The 23,185-nt window shown below is 34.8% G+C and overlaps 1 protein-coding gene across 11 annotated transcripts in view; it reads left to right on the forward strand.

Annotated features, from left to right (window-relative positions):
• The window catches only part of TTC3 (tetratricopeptide repeat domain 3), a 149,938-nt gene that overhangs the window by 44,990 nt on the left and 81,763 nt on the right, over nt 1-23,185 (forward strand). For 8 of the 11 annotated variants that reach the window (XM_072614952.1, XM_072614956.1, XM_072614954.1 and 5 more), the window contains 7 exons: nt 3,648-3,742; nt 7,037-7,099; nt 10,623-10,677; nt 15,030-15,192; nt 15,840-15,888; nt 16,486-16,618; nt 20,045-20,102. In XM_072614952.1, the coding sequence (XP_072471053.1) occupies nt 3,648-3,742; nt 7,037-7,099; nt 10,623-10,677; nt 15,030-15,192; nt 15,840-15,888; nt 16,486-16,618; nt 20,045-20,102 (616 nt within the window). Of the gene's footprint in view, nt 1-3,647; nt 3,743-7,036; nt 7,100-10,622; nt 10,678-15,029; nt 15,193-15,839; nt 15,889-16,485; nt 16,619-17,788; nt 17,984-19,496; nt 19,515-20,044; nt 20,103-23,185 lie in introns of those variants that run through there. The other 3 variants (XM_072614959.1, XM_072614960.1, XM_072614961.1) reach the window with 3 other exon arrangements.

A 23,185-nucleotide genomic window follows, 5' to 3' on the forward strand; every position in this document is an offset into this window, starting at 1 on the left:
TTACTTATCCTTAAAAAGCTTCATTTGTTCCAACCATCCTGGCTAATATCCTCTTTTATCTCCTCCCCTTCTTGGAGAAACTATTTAAGAAAAGCATCTACAGTTGGTGCCTCCGCTTCCTTATTACTAAATTCTAAATCTTGTATGGTCTGGCTTCCGACCTCATAATTCAATTGAAACTGCCCTCTCCAAAATTGCTAATGATCTCTTAATTGCGAAAAATAATGAACTTTTATCAATCCTCATACTTCTTGGCCTCTCTTCTGTCTTTGTCAGTCTTCTTGATAATCTCTACTCTCTAGATCTTTGTATCATTGCTCTCTCTTGGTTTCTTCTTTCTTGTTTTTTTTTGCTAGATCTTCATCCAAGTCTTGCCTGATTGTGAGTTTCCTACCAGCCTCTGTCTTGGATCATCATCATCTCTTCTTACTCTGTGCTGGCTCATTGGTGATCTTGTTGGCTCCCATTAATTTAATCAATCCTCCTTCGCTCCAGTTTTACATCACCAACTGCCTTTTGGATATGTCAAACTGGTTGTAGTGACCCATAAATATCTCAAACTCAGCATGTTCCCAGAAAAGCTTATTCCTGTGAGCTCAAGAGCATCGTCCTCCTCCTAGTTACAGAGCTTCACAATCTCATCTCCTTCCTCTACTCCTCACACAGCTATCCCATGTAGCCAGAATGTTACTAGATCTTGTAATGTCTTCCTTCACAACATCTCTGTTCCCCTCATTTTCAGACTTACACGGTCACCAACCTAGTATATCACCTCTCATTTGGTCTTCCTGTTTTTTCTCTCATGTTCCCTATTTCTCATGTTTCCACTCATTTGCCAAAAGTGATCTTCCTACTTAGGAAGATTGTGAGTATGTTACTCCCTTATCACCCTCAGTACACTCCAGTGGCTCCCACTGCATCTAGGATCAAGCATTGAATCCCCCAAATTGTATTTGACCTCTAAAGTCCTTTACCTGACCTCTTCTTACCTTTACAGTGACCTTACACTTTACTTCCCTCCATGCAATCTGCAGTCCAATTTCACTGGCTGACTTGATTTTTCTCAGTCATAACACTGTAACTCTTGACTGTCTTTTCACTAGCTATTCTCCATCTCTGCCTCTTAGGTTTGTTTACTTCATTTAAGCTTTAGCTTCAATCCTACCTTCTGCAGAAGGCCTTTCTTTTTTTCCCATTCACTGCTGATTGTGCCTTCTTCCTAAAATTACTTCCTATTTATCCCATCCAGTACAAAGAAATTATAAATATAGAAATCTCTAAAAACAGTGACTACCTCCATAAAAATTGCAAGCAAAAGCTCAAAGGAAAAATGAATTTCCAACAGGATTATGTGAAGAAATGAAAGGGAGATAAAAAATGAAATAAAGACTCTGAAGGAAAGAACTGCAAGTAAAATGAATGATTTGGAAGAAAAAGTATTACGCTTTACCTTGGAAAACTAGAAAGACAAAAAACCTAGGAGACAAAGATGACTTCATGAAATAATAGGAAATACTAGAAAAAAATCAAAAGATTGAAAATTAGAGGAAAATGCTCTTGGTTTCATCTGTTGAACATTAAATTTTTTCTAGATGTTTTGATTGTGTGTGTGTGTTTTTTAATGGGTTTCTTGTAAACAGTACTTGTGAAGTTTTATTTTCTTATCAGTTCTGATTCTCTTTCATTTTATTGGATTGTGTAGTCCATTCACTGTTATGAAAATTAAGTTTTCATGTTCTCCATAATTTTCTGAATTCATCATATTCATTTTTATAATTCCCAATGATTTTCCTAAATGGTTGTGCTAAGTCACAGCTCCACTAACAAGGCGCTGGTGTGGTTATCTTCCCTGAATCTCTCCAACATTGAATGTTTTCATCTTTTGTCATCTTTGACTATTTACAGAGTATAAGAGGAAACTCAGAGTTAATTTTGATTCACAGTTCTCTCATTAGTAATTTGGAGCATTCTTTCAGATAGTTATTAATAGTTCACAGTTCTTTTTTAAAGAACTGTTTGTTCATACTCTTTATATCTATTTGGAAAAGGGCTTTTAAAAATAGATTTATCTATTATGTATATTTATATATGCATATGTGACTACATCTATATATATAGACACATATGTAACATTTGCTTATATATCTTGGATAGCATACTCTTTTCTGAGAAATTTTGCACAAAATTTGTTCCCATTCGACCACTTCCCTTTTTATCCTAGGTACATTATTTTTTTGTGCATGCAGAAGCATGTAATCCAAGTTTTTTTATCTTTTGTTACTCCCCCTTTCCCTTTTTTGGCTAAGAATGAACTTCCTACCAATAACGGTATGATTTGCTTCTCTTCATTTTTTAATGGTATGATATTTATTTAACATTAAAGATATGTATCCACTTAGAATATACTATGAAATATGATGTAAGGTGTTGGTTTAAGTCTAATATCTATCAGACTGCTTTCCTGTTTGGCTTTAAATTAAAACTTAATGCTGTGATATTATGGGACCATCGTTGTTCCCTAAGGAAAGCTATGACAATATATCTCTTTCCCTTCTTTGTAGCAGTAGGAGACTATGAGTCTGGAACATTACATATCATTGAATATGGTTCATCTTTTCCAGTACTTTGATCATTGGATAACTAAGTTGTACCATTTTTAGAGTATTTATAGTTAGGGTGAGAAGCAGCATGGCATAACTGGCCTTTCAACTAGGACGATCTGCATTCAAGTTCCACTTCCAAAACATACTGGTTTATATACCTCTTGTCCAGTCACTTATCCTCTCAATGTTCTACACTACTCTCTAAGAGTAAGTTGCAGAGAAGGTTCTTCTTTGCTACAAAGGTAGAGAAAAGTTTCTTTATTCAGGAGTTCTTTGTATCCTTAAAATTACGGATCTATTTCCCATCCTGCTACTCCCAACTATTTTAGGTTAATGTTTGTAGATGGTCCAAAAACCTTATTTTTAGTATTTTTTGCTTATTTTTCTTTCATTTCATCATTCTTTTCTTTTAGAAGCAAAGGAATTGAAGTCAGCTTTATATTTTTCATTTCACGAGTATGCGTGTGTGTGTGTGTATGTGTATGTGTATGTGTATTAGCTGTGTCCAACTCTTCATGACCCCATCTGGAGTTTTCTTGACAAAGTGGCTTGCTATTTCCTTCTCCAATTCATTTGACAGATGAGGAAACTGAAGCAAACACGGTTAAATGGCTTGCCCAGGCCACACAGCTCGAATCTGAGTGCAGGTTTGAACTCAAGTCTTCTTGACTCCAGTTCTGGCACTCTATCCTCTGTGCCACCTAGCTGCCCCATTTTCATGAACAGCAGTTTCATGAATTGCTATGGCCAAAGTTTTCATTATTTTGTGGTGAACCATCATTGATGTCTCTTTGTATTTGGTTAGACCACAGATGCAGACTTTTGCTGGGACCATACTCTTACACTTTCCATCTTGGCTGAACCTGTCTGCCTCGCATTTATGAAACTGTAACATCGAGGACTTTTTTATCCACATATTTAAAAATCTAGTCAGGGGTCTGGTATATTTATAAGAAAGTAAAAATGGAAGATGTATATTAATGTTCTGGTCCCTCTTTAAACTTCATATTTATTTTTGAGTATGTTTTCTTTTTGATCTTGCAGGAAGGTGAAATTATGAAAACAAGAGGAAATGAAGAATTCTCGGAAGAGAGGTTTGATACGGCTATCACATATTATACCAGAGCAATTGAATTTAGGTAAGGAATAAATTGAAAGACGTACATTTTATGACTCAATTGAAAGACATACATTTTGATTTGGATAAATGATGAAACACAAGTTTGATGAAAAGTCAAATGAAATTGTTTGATATGTCTTCAAATCTGTCTGCATAGAATAAACCCTCTTGCTACTTCAGCCTTAGAGTAGGGATTGATAATATATGACATGCGTTGAAGTTGATTTTGAGTGATACAGTTAAGACTAGCTTAGGTAAAATTGTTAATTGTATGAGATTGGTCTTTTGCATCTACTAATGGTATTTGCATTTTTAAAAGATCACACTTTTAAGATCAGCCTTTGGAGTTGTGGACAGTGGTTCCCCATTACCTAAGGCAAGGGGAATAAAAATGATGATATTGGCAAATCTGAAAGGTTGCTTATTTATTTCTACTTTAGTTAAAAGATTCTAGGGGAGAGAAGGTGAGGAATGAGATACGACTCATCCCTTAAGCTTAGGCCATATTCACAAGTTGGTATTCTTCTTAAAGTTGTCTAGAAGTTAAAATGTTATCGATAAAACCTTTCAGAATACTGAAGGACTTTTATATGTTAACTAAGCAAAATCATAAGGAATTTATTTGAAAAAATAAGCAGGCAGTATTACAGTTAAGGGTTTTACTGTATAGAAAAGCTGTTGAAGAGGATCATTGAAATCCTAGGCTTTAAAATTTATTTTGAAGCAGTTATCATAAAAAAAACTGGTTGTTTTTTTTTAAATAGAGAAAAGAAATAAAATAGTTACACCAGCATTCCAAGCAAACCTTTAGAAACCAAGAATTGGAAAAAAAAAGAATTCATTCTTTAACAAATGCCTTTGGGAAAGGTGGAAAAGGCATTTGAATTGCTATCTTACACCATATACTCCATTGAATTCCAGTTGGATGAGAGACTTTAATTCTAGAAAAAAAATGGGAGAAAAATAAAATATTTACTTAATGAAGAGAGATGGATTTTTTTAGTTCAGTTAGAAGAAATGTATGGGGACAAGAAAGATACACTTAACTATATTAAAAAAAAAGTTTCTGGACAGTAAAAAAAAAATAAGGAAAAAAGAAAAGTAAATTGGAAAAAATATAGCAGCTTTAAAATTTAATATTTAAAATATATTTAGTGATGTTACAAAGTCACAATGGTACCTTCCAGTCTATAGTAGATAAATGACCAAAGAATATAAACAGTTTTCAAAAGTGGAAATATTAGTATTAATAATCTCTTGAAAAAATGCTTTACTAATAATCAGAGGAACAGCTAGGTAGCATAGTGGTTAAAGGGCTAGACCTGGAGTCAGAAAATCTCATCTTGAGTTCAATTCTGGCCTCAGACATTTCTATCTGTGTGATCCTGGGCAAGTCATTTAATCCTGCTTGCCTCAGTTAACTCATCTGTCAAATGAACTGTAGAAGGAAATGGCAAACCACTCTAGTACTTTTCCAGGAGAATCCCAAAAAGGGTCTTGAAGAGTCAGTTATAATTGAAAAATGACTAAATAACAACCCAACAAAATAATCAGACATCCAATTAAAACAACTCATATTGTAAAAATAAGTAGAAGCAACAGAATCCAGTGCTGTAGGGTGATGAAGAAATAGTTTCACTTTTTTATTGTTGGTAGAATTGCAAATTTGAGACTTTTTGAAGAGCATTCTAGCAATATGGAGTTACAAAATTAATGGTGTAGGAATTTGCTTTTCTTGACTATGTATATTTGTTACAAGGATTTTGATTTTCTTTGTTATTCATTTGGGAGTGGAAGAGAATGAAAATAAATAAATGCTTTAGATTGGAAAAAATAAAATTTTTAAAAATTAAAAAAAAATTGTATCCTTAAATCATGAGAGTTAGTATGTTATGATAAATAGAGAGCTGATCTTGGAGCCAAAAAAAATCTGCCTTCTGGCCTTGTCTCTGATGCACACTGGTTATTTGAATTTGGGCAAGTCATCTATCCTCTCAGTGCCCTAGGCAACTCTCTTAGGAATTTAAATAGTAGAAAAGATGCCTGTTTGTATTGGTTCAAGAGAGTTTCCTTATCTGGATTTTCTTATTACCAGTAAAATTGTGGTTTAAGTCCCTACTTCTGTTCTTGGACCAGTAATGTTGGAAATATACCCTGGTACTGTGATCACAAACATTTTTTAAAATAAAGTGCTATCTGTTCAGAGATTTTTGACGTCATATTTACCATAATTATAAAAAAAAAATTGGAAATAGTATCAGTGTCCAACAGTAAGCAAGTGGTTAAATTGTGGTACATTAATGTAATGGAATACTAAGACTTCAGTTAAGACTGACAGATACAAAAGAACACAGAAAAATCTGGGAAGACCTTTATGAAATAACACAATGCAAACAAAAAAACCAACAAAAAGAATAATATAGGCACACTAACTATAGTCATTTGAGAAAAAGTGAGTAAGAATTAATGGACAGAGTTCCTCTTGGTGACTTAGAGGGAATGATTGAAGTTTCAAATAAGACATTTTATTTAAAAAGAAAAAGAAAGGAGGGAAAATAATTTATGTTTTCCCTTCTTCAGGTTAACCTTCCTTATTTATTTGTGAAATGTAGCAACCTGCACTAAAATTAGATGGTTCTAAAACCAGGTCTGCGTAAAAAATATAATGTTGTATTTCCTCACTAACAGTACATTTAGAAGAAGGCTGGTTACAAGATAAAACTTTAAAAATAAAATACACAATTCTTTAACTTGAGTTTTTTTCAAGACCCTTAAGCTGTTATAGAAAAATTTTAAATTATCTTTAAATATTTTATCACAAAATATAATTGCATATTGAATATTACTAATAGTGACCCCAGGGAAAACATTTTTCTGTGAACAAATGACTTTTATAAGCTTCCTATTTTCTGAAGTTTTATGTTACATTGTGGGGACATTTTTTCACAAGAACAACTACATCTCTAATATCATCAGAGTCAATGGAAAAATAGAATTTGACACTTTCTGGCCAATTTGTCAGTTCTCTTAGTACTTGTAACTGAATGGAAATAATTATGAAATTGTGTAATGTGTTCTTGTGAAGTTGACTTTCTTTCTGTAACAGAAATAGTATGTTCACATTTGTCAATCACAATTGAAAACCCCAGTCTCCCTTGTTTGGTTCAAGTAGTGATCAGAGTTGAGTTGAAAAAAGAAGAAAATGTCATCATCAAATATAAAGCTCTTTAAAAGGCTTTATTACACACTTTGTTGTATGTTTGTTATTTCCATGTAACATACTTGACTGATACTATTTGTATTTTTTTTAAAGACCTGAAAATCACCTACTTTATAGTAATCGAGCTCTTTGTTTCCTTCGTACTGGTCAATTCAAGTAAGTATTCTTAGAGGTTTGTTACGATCCCTAAAACAGTAACATATCTATGCTGACTTGTATATTATAGACACATAGAAAAATCTGATTGAAACTTCAAGAGGTGATGAAGGCCTGAACCAAGATGGTGGCTGTGTGAGGACCATAAGAAGGCAAAAAGAGCCTTAGAAACATCATAGTCAACAACACTGAATTTAGTTGTTGCTAAGTGAATAAATGGTAGCCAGAGTGTATAAATGTATATTTAGTCCTGCTTGGTCCATTTCAAATTGAGTGAGGTTCATCTAACGCCAGCTCCCCCTGCCCCACCCCTTTCATTTATACTTAATAGATTGTACTTTTCACCCACCCAGATTCAATATATTGACAACTTAAGTTTGTTTTTTCCTTCCACCTTGCCCTTTTCCAAACTTCCCTATTTATTTCAGTCTTGGTATTATCCTTTTCTCTTCAGTCTTCCAAATGCCACATATCCTTTCACTTGCAACATCCTGACTATTTTTATCTCCACAACATCTCACACCTGACACCTTCTGTCTACTCACACAGCCACCATCTTGGTTCAGGCCTTTATCACCTCCTGGCCAGATTATTTCAACAACCTCCTCACTGGCCTTAAGCTTGTCCCTGCTTTAGTCAGTTCTCCATCCTGCTGCCAAAATGAATGTCCTTAAGTGCGTCTGACCATGTCACTTCCCCACTCCAACCTCCACTGGTAGGTTATATAATATTATATTATATAACTGTTAAATCTGTAATCAAATATAAAGTCCTCTGTGGTAAAAATCCTTCACCACCTGTCATAAGCCTATTTTTCTACCCTCAGTGAATATTTTTTCTCTCTCTCCCACACTCTGCCAACCAGCCAAACTATCTTCTTTCTTTTCCTCACATATGATGCTCCGTCTTGCTTCTCCATGCCTTTGCACTGAAATAGTGTACCTCATCTCTGTGAGAATTTCTCTATTCCTTCAGGGTATAGTTCCTAATATAGTTCTACATAAAGACTTTCTTAAACCCCTCAGCTATGCCCCCTTTCTCAAGATGGGACTGGAGTCAGAAAGATCTGAGTTCAAATCCAGCCTCTGATAGTTCCTGTCTGTGTGACCTTGGGCAAATCACTTGCCTGATTTCCTCAGTTTCCTCACCTGTTAAATGGAGATAATGATAGCACCCACCTATGTTGTGATAATCAAATAAGATAATTGTAAAACACTTAGCACAGTGCCTGACACATAGTAAGCTAAATATATAAATGTTAGCTATTATTACTTATAGTGTCCCATTTGAATTTAAGCTCTTTGAGAGAAAATAGGGATTGTTTCATTTATTGTGTATGTGTATGTATATATTTAGCACTTCACACTGAGTCTGCCAAACAGCAGGTACTTAATAAGTACTTAATGATTGATTTATCGATCAGGCTTAAATAAGTAGCCAGTGAGGAACTTTAAAGAAGAATCTTCATCAGGGAAATGTAGGATAGAAAAAAAGAAAATAGATTATTTGCCTGGCAAGGGTGAAGGATGACAGAGACTGGTGGACAGCTAAGTGATCTACGATATTGTTGTACTATGAAGAGAAAGAAAGGTCCCCCGAAATTTTGACCTCCTTAGGCAAACTTATGAAAAAATAAAAACAGAATTGCCAAAGGTAGGCATAATTGGGTTAAAATATGTTAATGATTGGCAAAGTTGCTTGTTGTCCATTGTGCTTATATTTATATATATATATATATATATATATATATATATATATCTCCATATGCATAGAGATGTATATATTTCAGAACCATCATGGGTGAATTGGACCATTTGTTCAACTAACTTCTAAAATTCTCAGTTTGGACTTTGGATTATATTAGTATGTGATCTGTTTATGAAAACAGTTAAATATAAATCCCATGATAGTGGTTTATGCAGTATTCACAGTCACTTTCTACCACAGTTGAATACATCCTGTATATCCTTTATAATAGTGAAGGTTTGGGGTTTTGTTTTGTTTTTTTTTTCCTGTGTGATGTTATACTATTTCAGAGAAAATAAAAATTGTAGATCAGAATGTCAGGTAGATATACTTTGGAAATCACTACAAAATTTTTTACTAACTCTAATTGCAGCCTTTCTGTATTTATTTGATTTTCATATATGTATACATACATATGTGTGTGTAATATATACATATATATGTATATATATATATGAAATATTCCCTTACATAATTTCCCACTTGACATATGACATTTTTCCAACTGGTAAGCAGCAATAGACAGTTAGATGGCACAGTCGATATAGAGCACTGGGCTTGAACTCATCTTTATGAGTTCAAATTCAGCCTCAGACACTTACTTGCTGTGTTACCCTGGACAAGTCACTTAACCTCAATTCCTCAACTGTAAATTGAACTGGAGAAAGAAATGTCAAACCACTTCAGAATCTCTGCCAAGAAAGCCCCAAGTGGTGTCACAAAGAGTTGAACATGATTGAAAAACAACTTAACAACAGAAAGCAGCATTAGAATAGATTTGAATTGACTTAGCTCTTTTTTCCACCTTGCTCTTTGAGACCAGAGTAGCCAACCAACTCAATTTTGTGTTCCAGGTAAACTGACATTAATTTAGTAGAAATTTTTAAAACTTGCCCAGCATATGTTCAGAGTTCATTATTGAATTAAAGTCTGTTTTCCCCTGGGAATTTTACGGGTTTGAGGTATATGTGAAAAAAAAATAATGTAGTTACTAGTTATTAGAAGTTCACTTTGAAATTTTAAAGGTTCAGTTTTTATAGCTGATTAAATTATTAGTTTGTCCTGTGATATTAGGGTTAGGGTCTGTTATGATTAGGGTTGGAATCAGCTGTAGTTAATATTAACATGAGCGTTTTGTAGTGTTTAAAGGGCATTTTGGGAATTTACCTTTTTTTTAATTGTTGCAGGTTATCCCTCTCCCACCTAAGAAAATTATGATTTGCTTCTAGTTTTGTTGTAGTAGGATAACCATGTAACGGGAAACAAAAAAGAGTAAATTGTTTAATCACTATTCATCACTCTCCAATTCTTTTCTCAATATCATAGGTTCTTCACTTGAGGATTACTGGAGCAGTAGTCACTGCAAACTACCCAGGCCTCCATCCTCTCCTCCACCTCCCCCCCCACCCAACAGTTGTGTGCTTGTATTTTATCATAGTCTGTGACTTCTCAGATTCTTAATTGTTTTTCAGCTTTGTGTCCTTAGTACCTTACTATTTGTGATTTTTTAACTTAGTCAAAATGAATGTAGAGATGACCTCAAAACAGTGCTGTGAGCATTGTTTTTAGCAGAAAAATATCTTTATTTAAGGAGAGAGAGCGTATGTGTGTGAATTATGTGATTGATATTTTTATGTTGCATTAAAGATAAAAAATGAATGATTTCACAGCAGAAAGTATTACTAATGAATTAGACGGCAGCAGGCAGTGCGTCTGAAACAGTTTACACTTCACAGCAGATGTTATAAAGCATGTTTCTGACGTCTTTTTTCTTTAGGAGTGCACTTGGTGATGGAAAGAGGGCCACTATTCTGAAATACAATTGGCCCAAGGTTAGTGTCTTCTGTGTTGCTTCCTTTAGTAAGCAGCCTGTGCAGAATCGCTTTATGAAAACTAACCTGCTGTATGTGTACACATGTGTGCGTGTGTGTGTATTGCTTCATGGTTTTGTTTGACTTGGCAGGTATTTAAATTAAATTTTGTAATTGTTTATACTTTGCTTTACTCTTGTATTTGGAACAGTATAGTCTTAAGAGACAGTGAGTTAAAACCTAGGACTAGATGTTAGGATATAAAATATAGATTTTCATTCTTATTATCATTAGTATTTTAATAATATCTACTATTAATCCATAAAAGAGTAGCTGTCCTTTCCTGATCCCTTGTCACTTATGCAGCTTGTTTGCGATCACATTTTGGTTCTTCTCTACAAGAAGAGGCAGCATGAAATGCTGGAGAGTGAATTGACTCTGGAGTCAAGAGGACATAGATTGAAATCCCCCACCCCCGACGTATACTAACTCTGTTACCCAGAATCTCAGTGCCCACAGTCAGTGTTTTAAGACTGTAAATTAGACATTTTACTTTTGTAAAAGCTAGAACTACTTACTCACCTGAAGTTCCCTACAGCTATTAAATCACAGTTTTAGGACAAAAAAAGTTAGCATTGTTTTTCTACCTTATAAGAAGGTTCTGTGGTATACTTTAATGATTTAATAACATTTGCATAGATAATTTGCTATTAAAAATAGACATTTGAGATATAGTTGGTATTAACTGTAGTTGGTACTGAGTAAGTAATTATGATCAATTATATTACATTTGATCAGAAAAATTTTTTCCCCCCAAAGGAGAAGTTTCACTGAAAACCATTTTAAACTTTAAAATTGACCATGTATAATTCTTTCTTTAAGTTTTACTCACAGGTAAAAAAGAATCCATGATGAGATTGATTATGATTTGAAACTGTTATAGGAGGCCTGCAATTTATGGGAACTTTTTTTTGTTCTTTTCCCCTTTGGGATTTGTTGCCACTGGTTTAGGCTTTACATGATGTCTTCTTATTCTTACAGAAAGGGAGTAATTGTGATATTAATCAGTCAGCAGCTATTCATAAAGCACTTCCTGTGTGCATACTCTATGTTTCATACCGTGAGAGGGCTACAAAATAAATGTAAAACATAATGTCATTTGTAGTAAGAGTTATCTTCCAATATGTCTATGATGTGGGTTTCAGCACAACACTTTATAAGAAGAAATGTTTCTTTCTACATTAGGACAATGTTCAAATCTGTTAGTTGATTAGACCTTAGGTTCTTACTGGCTAGGAAAATAAAAACAGGCAGTATTGTGATGTCAGCATGTAGACTTGATGATGCTCTGGGAAGTTAGTTTCACCCTTTGTTGTAGAATCCTACTTACATTTAACTTAAATTCAAGTATAGTAGGGATTGGTTTTCAAAAAAAAATGGAGGTAAGGGAAGAAATAAGAGTTTAAATAGTGCAAATAATTCTATTTGCTATTCCATTCAGTGAGAATATGCTTTAGATCGAGTATGTAGTAAGAAATGTCCTTCTATGTTGTTTTATCACCTTTCTCTCCTAGACCCTGATCCAACCATTCACAGGGAAGGGTGAAGGGAAAATGGAAGGGAGGAGGAAGAGGGAAGTATTGGTGGCCAATCATAACTCATACCCTTGAGTCTCAGGCCATCTGGCTTAGCCTTTAATAACGAATCTGGCATGCTGAATTCCCTTCTCTATATTACTACATGTTCGTCTTGGAGACCTGTTATGGAGAAAAGATAATTTTTATTCTATGGGATTTTTATCTCCCTCACCAACTCTACTATATCTGCCTGCTCTATCAGTTTCTAAAAATAACATTGATATATCATTGTCCACTTCCAAAATGATGTAAAGTATCCTAAATACATTACTTTGTATGATGCTTTAAGGATAAAACAAAATAGAGACCACGTAAAGGAAGCATGCTGCCAGGTAGATGAGCTGTGCAGATTACAATGTTCATTCACCTGTGAGTGACTAGTTTCTGGTTTTCTGATAAGAAAACTCAGATTTCATGTTGTTTCTCAAATCAGCTCCTAAAATAAAAGATTATTAGAATGTCTGGTTCTTGAAGGTATTAGATCCATAATAGAGACTCCTACTCTGCTCTAAAGAGTAGGATTTCTAAAGAAATCTGTTAGAGAATTCAAATCACCTGTTCATCTAAAAGAGTATAATCTCATGATGATAATTATAAGCCTTAATGTGGTCAATCAGTAACTTTTTACCTCCCTCTATGCTGTGACAGGGAGGCACAAATCACCTCATGGGTGCCCACACAAATATTTTCCTCTTGCTAAAGAGGCTTTGCTGGCATGAGATCATTGATTCTACAGCCCCATGTCAGGAGTCAGAGAAAGGGAATCAGACATTTTTCAGCCTGTGGCCAATAAGTTAGAAAATAGTAAGTTTGCAGATACTGTGTTCAGAACACCCACTCCACCTTCCCACAACAAAATGCATCAGCAGCTGATTAACCAGAGAAGTAAAGTACAAGAGCTAGACAGAGAACTGGGACAGAGATAATGAGAGTGGTTGCAGTAGACCTTAAGGAAAGAGAATTGAAAACTCTCTGGGACCAGTATTGTCTCCTCAGAAGCTACTTATGGCAGGGAGCAAGGTCAGTGAAAAGTTAATCCTACAATATGGGAAGAGGCTGAGGCAGTGTTATAGTCTAGCTCTCGAGGAGTACTTGCTATCAAAGGGGTAGCAACTCATGAAGTGAGTGACAGGAAGTAAGATGGAAGACTAGACATTTTCCTTAATCTTTCCCAACTAAGAATTCCCCAGCTAAAAATTATGCATAAAAGGTAAAGTAACTGCTTCTCTCTCTGCAGGCCAAGACAACAAGAAGTCTAAGGAAGTAATAGCCTGATGAATTAGTAGCATGAAATTGAAAAACTTCTACATAGACAAAGTTAATGTGTTTAGGTTAAGAAGGAAAGTGTTTGAATAGGGAAAAAAATCAGGAACTATCAGCAAAAGAATAGTTTGTTTATTGACTTTCTCAAGAAAGGGCTCCCTCAGAGTGCCCAAAAGATGGCACCAACTGAAGAGAGCAGGGCTGTGTTTAGCTCCGCAGATTATATAGGCCCTAACCCCTCACCCCCTTCCCCAGGGCTCGTTGCTGCAAGCCCTTTTGGTCATTGATATTTTTGTTAGTTGTCTTCGATATTAAACTTTTATCACAGGTATTTGGTACAAAACTATTTTCCCCAAATAACCATTTCCCTGCTTACCTTAGCAATGAAAACTTTTCCATTTTTCATAATTGAAATTAGCAGTTTTATCCTTGTTTGGTTAAGACTTTAGTCCTTGGTAATTCCTTCTTCTCATTGCTCCTGGCATAAAAGCAAATGTCTTCAGCCTGGCATTTAAAGTCCTTTACATTCAGGCTCTTGCTTACTGATGCCAGATTGATTTTATTCCCCTATATGTAATGTGTATTCAAGTCACACTGACCTAGCTAGCTGTTCCCTTCATCCTAGTACTTTTGTGCCTTCAGCATACTCCTTCCTTGTTTCTACCTTTTAGAATCCATGACTTCCTTCAAAGGTGAATTAAATTTTTACCTTCTGCCAGAAGCCTTTCTTGATCCCCAGTGTCAGCACCGCAATGTAGGGCTCTGTTTCCTGAAGTTACTTTGTTTTTACCTATATGTATATAAAATATACCCTGTTAAACAGAATGTAAGCTTCTTGAAGGTAAAGACTTTCATTTTTGTCTTTGTACTCCCAGTATACGTATGTCGTAGAAATTTTGGTTAAATTATTGTTGAATTGATAAAGTTGATCTCACTAAATTCATTAGTAATATTTTTAGACTTGACATTGTGTGACAGAGCCCCACCCCCACCCCACCAAAGAACTTGTTAAAAGATTCTTTGTAGGGCCATCCTATATTGTTGACAAAGTCTATCATTTCTTGGAACAAAATAACTTTTCCCCTAGTTTATTATGTGAGTTTTAAAATTCATTTTTACCTGTGTGATCTTTACTGTTCTTTAAAACTATTGAATTATTTCTATATTTTAGTATTAAAAAAAATCTAAAAACAAAATCCCCAAATTATATTCTTCATGACTAAACAGTCCAGTAAGTGTTTTGACAGTTAATTGGCTGATTCTGTTACTTATTAGTTTGCTTATTTTTCATGCTTTTTACTTAATTCATTAAGTAATTTTATTTCTTGAAAAAAATTAATCTCATCTATTTTTATTGATAAAATAGTTAAAACATTTAAAGCATTTTTAAATTTTTTAAGAAAGATTTTTTTTCTTGTCTATTTTCTTTAACTTGGGCATTTAAAAAAAATAGAATTTGTCTTTACATAACAGGGCCATTATCGTTTCTGTGATGCTCTGTCAATGTTGGGGGAGCATGCCTGGGCACTGGAAGCAAATGAGAGAGCTCAACATCTTTGCAGAAACTACCCTGATGGAATGAAAGATCTTACTCAACAGAATGTAAAATTACAAAAGCAAGTGGAAGAATTACGAGGTACTTTTAAGTAATGTAATGCAATATTTTCTTTTTTTTTGCTTCAGATATTTACAGTAAGAGGGAACATAGTGTAGGGCAAGAGTGGGGAACCTGCCATATGGTTGCAGGTTCCCCACCCCTGTTGTATATAGCGTGTAGAATGTTGGACTTGGAATAAATGTTCAAATCTTACCTCTGACACTTAACAGCTATGTGACCCTGGGCAAGTCAAGTCTCTTCTCTGTGCCTCAGACAATTTACTGATACTTATAGTTATAGAGGACTGTGATTTACATTGGTGGAATTCTCTTTGCTGGTAGAGACCCAGTATGTTTCTTGTACCAAATAGAGCTAGGTTGTATGACTGTGTTTCATTTAGCTACCTATTATGATAAGTATGTTAATTTTCTATTTCAAGACTTTTATAAACCTGAATTGCCTTTTGCAGTATAATTATTGTGGAAAATAGACTTAGCTTATATGACTGTCATCTAGCTACCTACCAATCATACAAAATATGTTAGTTTTCTATTTAAAATCTTTCATTAACCTGAAATTGCTAATATAACAGTTAAAATAAAGGATGATGTATGTTAATTTTGGCAATTAAAATAAACAATAAGTAGTATTATTACATTGATGAATTTTGTCATTAATTTTCCAAGGTTCAAAACACGGTAATCATCAAGTAAGGAAATCATTTTATGGAAAAAGGTAAGTTGATACTAGATCATTCGTAATTGTACAGAGTTACTGCGGTCAGTTACTCCAAGAACCACTAGTAACTTTTAGTAACTAGAAACAAGGATGATCCAGTCGTACAGGTTTCTTTTATTTCTTTATTTAAATCATTTTTTTAATTTATATTTTTCTGTCTCTTTAAAAAATTGTTTACTTTGAAAATTCCCAGCTCATTTCAACTAAGTAAATCATCAAACATCTTTTAAGCACCTGCTGTGAGCTGAACACTGTGATAAGTGTAATGGAGAGATGTAAGATTGTCCTTTCCTTCAAGTTGCTGACTGCCTAGTCAGGGAAATAAAACACCAACAAACAAAAAACTTTTCTTGAACTTTTTTTCTTAACGTGTGTTATGAGTTTAATATCAAGTGTCACACAGTTTGCCTATAAAAAGATACAGTCTGTGGATTTAAAACTAATTATCATTCCTTCAAGCCCACATTAGCATTTACAGTGTTTTATGTTCTAAAATTCAGTATCTGTCTCTGCTGTCATGTGTTTATTTGGAAGGTTTTAAATATAATATATCATAATCAGCAGCATTATAACATTAGTTATTTTTTCTCCTAGGTTATCCTCAGGTCATAATTCTCCAAGACCTTTACATTATGGTTTTCTTAATTTTATGGAAACCAATGAAGAAAACAAGGTATTGAGATCAGCACCAAAATATCGTGACTATTATCAATATCAGAATTTGAAGGTAAACTCACTCAAAATGGTCATTTCTTTCTAAGCACATTGGTGGTTTTGGTAATAGTGGAACCTAGAAATCTGGGAAATTTCATCCCTTCCTGCATATTGATATGGAGAGTTTCCATTTTTTATGAATAGTCAGTCTCTTACAACTTCATAAACATGCAATTTCAAAGAACTCTTTCCAAATAACATTTTAGACCAGGGATCTCAAAATTATTGCTTTGTAGTGTACATGGGGCTGCTTATCATTTGTTGAGATGTTATCAGAATATCAGATCTTTGAAAAGTAACAGATTTCTATAACAGTAATGCAATAAATGAATGCTGTTAAGTTTTATAAAGAATCAGAGCCAGATGGAACCTCAGGGATTCTCTAGTCTCCCACCCTCATTTTAAATCTGAGAGAACTGAGTCCCAGAGAATTTAAGTGACTTGGCCAAGGTCACATGGATAGTAAGAGTAAGAAGTGGAATTTCCACAAAGTTCCTCTGACGCCAGAGGCAATGCTGTTTCTTCTACAATGATGCCTGCTACTTAAGTCATTTGCTACTGATTTAGGATCTTGATATTATAAATTTAGAGCTGGCAGGAACCTTAAAGGTGATTGAGGTCACCTCCCCTAATTAAAGAGTATAGGATTTATAAGCCCTGCTTTTGTTTGTTTTAATTTATGATTGGCGATTCATAAGTGGCTGACTGGGCTTTTCTTTCCCTTTTGCCGTTGCTCACAGGGACCTCTAGAAACTAGTAGTAAAAGTATATATGCTATGTACTACTATATATATGCTATATGCTAACATATATATCTATATATTGTTATAGATATGCTGCATCTAGAGGGAAAGATAGAAGAAAGAAAGCTCCTTTTACTTTAAATTTATCTTCCAAATTAAAATATTGTTGCCTTTTAAAGATTTCACTTAAAATTTAATCTGTAAATTGAGATACATGTATTCTGTCATATTTGTATCATTTTTATGGGGTTCTTCTCCCACCTCATATTTTTTTTTCTTACTTTCTTAGGATGATGTTCAGTAAAGAAAATGAGTTGTGAGGAAAGAGTTAAGACTTCAGAATTAAATTCCATTGTCCCTAGTGTTAGTTCTTTTGTAAGATGGTGTTTCAAGATCTTACATCAATCTTATTTATACTTCATTTAGATGGAATGTGTACAGAGAAATGAAACTGAATATAAAAAGTTTATTTCCATATAATACAAACTTAAATTGTCAGCAAAAATGTTGAGAAACCAGAAAACATATAAAGACTAGAATACAGCAGTCACACTGCCCAGAGCTGTTCCTAGGATATGGTGAACTGGAGTGAAACTCTTTTATTTAAAGGAACTGAACCACTGTTGCCTGGGCAGGTAAGGAAGCAGCGCTACCATCTGCTTCTAAAAAAGTTGCTTCTATTTCATATGATCACATTGTAAACATTATTTCCATTCCCAAGGCAAAGTGTCTTTCACCTCTACTCTTCTCTTGGCTTCTCACTTCCTATACAACATTCACATTGCTCTTGGTGACTTCTTTTCACTTCAAAGTGATCCTTAATGTTCATTTTAGTTATATACCTGTATGCTATATTTAGATAGATAGATTTAGCTTTAGATAGATTTTTTCTGAGAGAGAATGATTTGTTCCAGGTCCCATACCTCTCTAAGGATGACTTCCCTCGTTGTTACTTTAATGATGGAGTTAATTTGAATGTTTAGATCTGCATTGATCTTTTATTTCTCTATTATTGATTCTAGAGTAGCAAAGTTTGTTTAGAAAGTTGTAAAACAAGAAAACTTTTAAGCTGTGTACAAGTCTCCAAGTTAACATCAGATTTGGTGTGTTTGAGGGTATGCAAGAAAACAGTTTTAATCAGATTTTTGACTGGAACTTCAGAGGTCATCTAGTTCAACCCCTTCCTTTTACAGGTGAGGAATTTGAGGCTTAGAGGACTGTAAATGATGATTAACCAAATTAACCCACATCCTCTGAATCCAACTCCAATGCTCTTTCTAAATGACAGAAAATACATGTATATATAGGACCTAGCCCATACCATTCCCCTATAGGCATTCAAGCATTTTTTGGTAAAATCATGTGCCTTAATTGAAAGATTAGTAGATAGACTAGTGAGGCAAGTTACATTTATTCACAGAACAGGAAATTATGCAGAAGACAAGTTTTGTCCACTTTCAAGAAAGGGCAAAGGTATGGAAGCCAAAAAGTCATAGCATAAAAATAAAACTAAGTCTGAAAAAAGGGAGTGGTCTCAGCTAAGATACTGACTGACTAGTCAGAATTAGTAGGTTGATAGGAGAGGAATCTTTTTTTTTTTTATGCAATTTACTTTTATGAAATATCTGCAAAGAAAATCATCTATGTTGTTTGTTGTGTTCTAGTTCTTTGACCTCCTGGAGGCTTTAGACTTTTTTCCCATGTTAGATTTCAAAGCCTCTTAAGAAATTGGGAAATTTTTAATGCTATTAAGTGGATCAATTAGTCTATGCATCTGTGTGTGTGTGTGTGTGTGTGTGTGTGTGTGTGTGCGTGCGTGTATATGTACTTGTACATGTATACAGATAATGAGCACAAATTTATTTCACAATCCTATATATCTTATTATATTTGTTTTCTTTGAAAATTATTTCCAATAATTTAAAATGCTTCTAATTATAGAAACTCATTCCATGGGAAATGCAATTGAAAGATTCTTGGCAACATTCTTTAATGCATCCTAGCAGTGGGAGATACCGTGGTACAGTATAAAGAATGCTAGGTTGGATTCTGAAGACTTGGGTTTGAATTCTGACTGCTTATTATTTGTGTGACCCTGCTCAAATAATTTCTACTCTACTCAGCTTTAATTTCCTTACCTGTAAAATAATGGGTTTGTACTAAATGGTAAGATTCCTTCCAGATCTAAATCTTGTAATGATCCATTAACCAGATTTTAGTCTGTAAATCAATGGGAAAAAACATAACTGATCACAACCCTTACCTCTTATGGATCTTGTTCTTACCCAGGAAGTGAGAGCAGGTGTGGTTGGAAATTAGAGGAAGTGGTAGAATTTTAAGGATGTTTAGAATGAAAACATGCTGACTTATAGGAACAGAAGTGTATAGGATCCATTAAATGGTCTTTGCACAGTAGTAGTCAGACCCTTACTAGAGAATTTTGTCCTTATCTTGGCAATTTTAGAGATATGGAGTACTTAAAAGGGGTACAGAGAAAAGTCGCAGCAAAGATGAAAAGGCCAGAAAAATAGAATTATAAAAAAATAGATTTATTCAAACTAAAGAAGAGAATTTATGAGGGGTGGCAATGGTAACGTACATATGAGTGTGAAAAATGGCTGTTTCGGGTGCATGATAGATTTTTTTTCATAGTGTATTTTTCTTAATGATCTCATTTATTTTATTGTTGTGGGTAGGTATCTCGTGAAATTTTGAAATTAGAAAATAAAGACTACTCTCTGGAGTTCCCACCAGGTAAGTTAATTTTTTTATTTCATGTGTAAATCTGATGCTAAGTTAAATAGTGTTATGCTACATACGCCATCCTGCTGTGAAAGATATAGAATCAGGTGGATGGAGTATCTTATTTGAGGAAAAGAAAGGAAGCCTGTGTCTCTAGATTATGTGGTACGTGGAGAGGGAATTAGGTATAAAAAGACTTGAAAAGAAAGAAGAGACCAAATTGTAATGAACTTTAAAAGCCAAACAGAGGATTTTATATTGAACCTGGAATTAATAGAGATTCCCTGCAGTTTATTAAGTGGGGAGGGGAGGGGTGACAGGGTCAGACCTATGCGTTAGGAAGTTCACTTTGATAACAGAGTGGAGGATGGACTGGAGTTTGGAGAGACATAGGGCAGGGAAGCCAACCAGCAGAGCCTATACCAGGGTAATAGTACTGTCAAAGAAGAGAAGGGAGCTTATCCTAGACATGTTAAGGACATGGTAACTAATTAGAACTGGGGGATGAGAAAGTGAAGAGGAGAGGTTGACACACCTTGATTGTAAGCCTAGGTGAAGGGGAGGTGCTGCTGCCCTCAGCAGTACTAGAAATGTTAGGAAGTCAGGAACACTTTGGGGGAGAGGTAGTTAATTGTTTTTCCATGTTGAGTTTAAGATGTCTTTCTCTTGCTTCATTCAGCAGAATATGAGTAGAGGCAGTAGATAGTAGAAGAAACCAAAGGCTGAGGCTAGGCAGGGTAAGATTGTCCATAGGATAAGGGACAAGAGATGAGAACAACATAGAGTTCAGCTGGTTTACCAAAGGTTAAGATGGTGAAGGATGGAAAGTGTAACCAGTGCAGGACGATTACCTGAGAGAGAGCTGAGAGACTGGAAGTCACAGTGAAGACAAAGAGCAGAGTTGGGGGACACCAGACAGAGGGATAGGTGGAGCGGCAAGAGATCATCAGGAAATTTCAGAGTTCTTGAACGTAAAAGTGGAACACTTGTGGGTGTTTTAATGAAGTCACAAGTTCACTTAGAAAAAAAAAAGCTTCAAAAATGTCCAGGTACGGAAGGTAGTGTTATGTGAGTTGTTTTGCAAAGAGAATATAGAAATCATTTGGGAAATTTTTGTTACCTAAGTAATTATCAGAGACTTGACCTCAGAACCAAGAAAAGTCTGAGTTCAAGGTCAGACATGCTGGATATGTGATCTTGGACAACTCAGATTTCTAGACAATTCTCTAAGGCCAAGTTAAAGAGAAAATGCTGACTTATGCTGATATAGGGGGTTTCTTCATCTTAGATTTCCCTGGATCACTAGAATAAGAAGTTCAGTTCTTATCCATTTTAAATGGTAATAGCCTTGGAATAGGGTATTGAAAGTGAAAAAGAAGAGGAAGGTATGGATAAAAAAGAAAAGGCCAAAGGACTCGGTGATTGTATACGTGGGATAGAGAGAGAAATGGCAAATGTGGTTCAAGATGTTAAGTCCAACAGTAATGCAGCTAACAGAAGTAGAGGATTCAGAACAGAAAGCTAGCTTTAAAGGGAAGTTGAATAGTTTAGTTTTAAACATGCTGAATTTAAGGTGAAGCTGGGACTCCTAAATAGGACTTTCTGGTAGGCACTTAGACATGATACTGGAGACATCAGAGTTTTGATGTATAGTATAAATTAGTGGAAAGATTGATGAACTTAAATTTGGGAAGACTTGAGTTCAAGCCCTGTTTCATTACCTAGTACCTGTATAATCATTAGTGAGTCACTTAACCTCTCCAAGCCTCAATTTCCTTATCTGTAAATTGAGGATAATATTATCTGGAATACATCCCTAACAAAGTTGTTGTGAGACTCAAGCAAGTCAACGTACTGGCATTTGTTAAATGTGCTAGATGTTGTATTAAGCACTGGCGATACCAAGAAAGGCAGAAAATGGTCACTGTTCTCATGGAGCTCACTAATGGGTGTGAAACATGCAAACAACTATGTACAAACCAAACAGGACAAATTAGGAATAATCTCAGAGAGAAGGCGTTGATATTAAGAAGCTACATAAATATCATTTTTTGTTATTATGTAGCTGTTGGATTTATCCACGTAAAAGTTATCTATGTGGCAGAACTTGCCAGAATAAGAGGAAGAGTAGAGAGAGAACAATAGAGAACCAAGTTGTCCTGCATCTCTAGAAATATTTCTTTCTCTCTTTCTTTTTTTGTGTGCTTGCTCACATGCTTTTTATTTTTTAATTTTATTTATTTGTTTTTAGTTTTCAACCTTCACTCTTATGAGATTTTGCGTTCCAAATTTTCTCTCCCTTCCTCTGCTCCCCCCCTCCCCAAGACAGTGTGCAATCTGATATACAGGCTATACATGTACAATCATATTAAACATATTTCCACATTTGTCATGTTGTGAAGAAGAATTGAAAACCATGAGAAAGAAGAAACAAGAGAGAGAGAAAACAGGATGCTTTGATCTGCATTCAGACTCCATAGTTCTTTCTCTGGATGTGGATAGCGTTTTCCATCATGAATGTGGAATTGTCTTAGATCTTTGTCTTACTGAGAAGAGTTAAGTCTATCAAAGCTGGTTATCGCACAGTGTTACTGTTACTGTGTACGGTGTTCTCCTGGTTCTGCTCCCTTCACCTAGCATCAGTTCATGTAAGCCTTTCCAGGTTGTTCTGCTCTCTGCCTGCTCCTCCAGAAACATAAGCAGAGCTTACAAGGGAGAAGGAAAAAAAGCTGTCTCTATTTTCCTTGACCTCTTTGAAATCTGTTTTTCTAGAGTACAAATTTGACTATGTTCAGTGTTACCTACTATCTGCACAATGAAATGGTCAATTTCTCACAAATTTCTGTGTTTTATGAAAGATGGGATTGTCCAATAAAGTAGAGAATTCATTAGGCCCTCTTCCTTTGGAAAACTAGACTTCTTTTAGAAGCCATAATAATCGATATGCTCTAATATTAATATAGCTTGCCAGTGTGCTAAAAGTCTCTATTGTGAAATCATCTTTAACCTTGATCTGATTACATATTCTTTGGTATACTCCAGCAACAAGATAACTTCTCTCTCTTTATTATATTAATTCAAATGCTTTCCTCTCA

Source organism: Notamacropus eugenii, chromosome 5 (genome assembly GCF_028372415.1).
Source record: "Notamacropus eugenii isolate mMacEug1 chromosome 5, mMacEug1.pri_v2, whole genome shotgun sequence".
NCBI lineage: Eukaryota > Metazoa > Chordata > Mammalia > Diprotodontia > Macropodidae > Notamacropus > Notamacropus eugenii.